This window comes from Limulus polyphemus, unplaced genomic scaffold, assembly GCF_000517525.1.
Source record: "Limulus polyphemus unplaced genomic scaffold, Limulus_polyphemus-2.1.2 Scaffold4210, whole genome shotgun sequence".
Classification (NCBI taxonomy): Eukaryota; Metazoa; Arthropoda; class Merostomata; order Xiphosura; family Limulidae; genus Limulus; species Limulus polyphemus.
In genome coordinates this window covers 100,028-102,744 of record NW_013669820.1, presented here as the reverse complement: position 1 = coordinate 102,744, position 2,717 = coordinate 100,028, and the positions used below count along the sequence as shown (strand labels likewise).

Genomic DNA, 2,717 nt, shown 5'->3' with positions numbered 1-2,717 from the left:
AATTCATTTCAAATTAAGTGACTTCCAGTTCATTGGTTTAACATATTCATACATGTTTACAAGCTAGTTCAGTGATGCCTTTACTGGTGAAACCGTGGTTGTAATATTTGTGAAACATACAACTGTCTTTGTTTTCCTCAATTCTGTAATTTCAAATTAAGCTTACAATTCTTTGAAATGTTCAGTTTTCATATCAAAACAATGTGATAATTGTCCTACAGAGATATTTTCGGTTAGTTAAAACAAAAGTATGAATTATGATGAGAATGAACATTTGAACCATGTTCAGGTTCACTAACCTGAGTTTTGTTCTTGTTACGAGTTTCTGGTTCCAGTGTGATAATTTCAATTTCACCTTCCTCTGTATGAAATACAATAGTTCTTGGTTAAAGTTATAAATTTCCTATACTGAAAATGTATTTCTGATAGGTACTTACCTCCCCTCACATAAATAGTTATTCTCGTTCAGTGCTGCCCTCTATATGCAAAAACATTTTTTACACATGTCACAAGCCTTTCATTTCCCCTCCATTAGAATTGACTGATTACAATGTGTCTCTCATGCAAATCATCATGTGTCAACTCTCCACCAATAAGAGTGCAACTTACTCTCATGACAAGTGACTCCCTCTATTCAATTCTACCGAACTATCACTTCGAGTTTTGGCAGAAGATGGAAGCACTAGTTTTCAGTGGTGAGGAAGGGTTGGTAGTGAGAGGGGGAGGTAAGTACCTATCAGAAATACATTTTCAGTATAGGAAAATCATAACTTCTGATATGGTACATTACCTATGCTCACACAAATAGCTAGAATTCCACATTGAATAGGTGGAGGGTCTGGTGCAAGGGAAAGGAAAAAGCATCTGAAGGACACTCCCTAAGAGGAGACAGTCAGATATTAAGATCTGATGTGGAGTAGTACATCACTTCTGAACCAGGGATACTTTTCACTCATTGTAGAAAGATGTCACACATATGAGCAAAAAATGTAGGAGTACATCCAAGTGAGAGAGAACTAAAGTTGGATAGTGATGTGAACCATATAACATTTATGCAACTCTATCCCAGAAATTTTAAAAGTGTGTAACATTAAAAAGATGTGTTGTAGGTGTAAAGTGGCTAGGTCGCAACGGACCGTACACGGCAAGTCAACTATATCCAAAACCCATGCTGCGAGGAACCGACATCCACACGTGGACAGGATGAGGATCATACCATCGGTAAGTCAACTACAATCCAAAACTCCTGTGTACCAACATCCACGTGGCGATAGGAAAGAAGATCATACCGGTGGCAAGTCAACTATATCCAAAACCCATGGTGCGAGGAACCGACATCCACACGTGGATAGGATGAGGATCATACCATCGGTAAGTCAACTACAATCCAAAACTCCTGTGTACCAACATCCACGTGGCGATAGGAAAGAGGATCATACCAGTGGCAAGTCAACTATATCCAAAACCCATGGTGCGAGGAACCGACATCCACACGTGGATAGGATGAGGATCGTACCATCGGTAAGTCAACTACAATCCAAAACTCCTGTGTACCAACATCCACGTGGCGATAGGAAAGAGGATCATACCGGTGACAAGTCAACTATATCCAAAACTCATGCTGCGAGGAACCGACATCCACACATGGATAGGATGAGGATCGTACCATCGGTAAGTCAACTACAATCCAAAACTCCTGTGTACCAACATCCATGTGGCGATAGGAAAGAGGATCATACTGGTGACAAGTCAACTACAATCCTAAAGAAAAAACGTCTGAACACAAGTACTGCCAAACGAGAAGTAATAGTTCAGAGGAATTGAATAGAGGGAGTCATATGCATCATGAGAGTATGTCGCACTCTTATTGGTGGAATGTTAACACATGATGATCTGCATAAAAGACGCATTGGAATCAGTCAATTCCAATGGAAGGGAGGTAAAAGGCTTGTGGCTTGCATTAAAAATACTTTTGGATATAGAGGGCAGCACTAAACGAGACTAGCTATTTATGTGAGTAGAGGTAATGTATTGTATCGGAATATTATAACGTACAATTATAACAAAATATAACAAACAAGTGAACTTTTTAATATGAGCTTGCATGTTTACACGTGTTAATACTTTGTTTTTTAAATGTCACTTTTGACAAGAAAACTTCTACATATATAATATTTTTTATCATAATAAAGAAATGAAACAATGATAAAAATAAATTTTGGTAATCCCTATTCTATTAACAGCAAACATTTGATAATCTCTATTCTTCAGGAACAATTCCATGTTCAGTTAATAGCAACTACAAGATCCCTCTTCCCATAGAATTACCTATTCAGTTAACAGCAACTACAAGATCCCTCTTCCCATAGAATTACCTATTCAGTTAACAGCAACTACAAGATCCATCTTCCCACAGAATTACCTATTCAGTTGACAGCAACTACAAGATCCCTCTTCCCACAGAATTACCTATTCAGTTAACAGCAACTACAAGATCCATCTTCACACAGAATTACCTATTCAGTTAACAGAAACTATAAGATCCATCTTCCCATAGAATTACCTATTCAGTTAACAGCAACTACAAGATCCCTCTTCCCACAGAATTACCTATTCAGTTAACAGCAACTACAAGATCCATCTTCCCATAGAATTACCTATTCAGTTAACAGCAACTACAAGATCCCTCTTCCCACAGAATTACCTATTCAGTTAAT

General features: G+C 37.9%; 1 protein-coding gene across 1 annotated transcript in view; it reads right to left on the bottom strand.

The window, feature by feature from the left end:
• Positions 1-299: 299 nt before the first annotated feature.
• The window catches only part of LOC106470773 (dynein assembly factor 1, axonemal-like), a gene marked incomplete at its 3' end in the record, with an annotated part of 17,816 nt that continues 15,398 nt past the window's right edge, over positions 300-2,717 (bottom strand). Inside the window, exon 12 of the mRNA XM_022399410.1 lies at positions 300-361. Coding sequence (XP_022255118.1) covers positions 300-361 — 62 coding nt within the window. The remainder of the gene's footprint in view (positions 362-2,717) is intronic.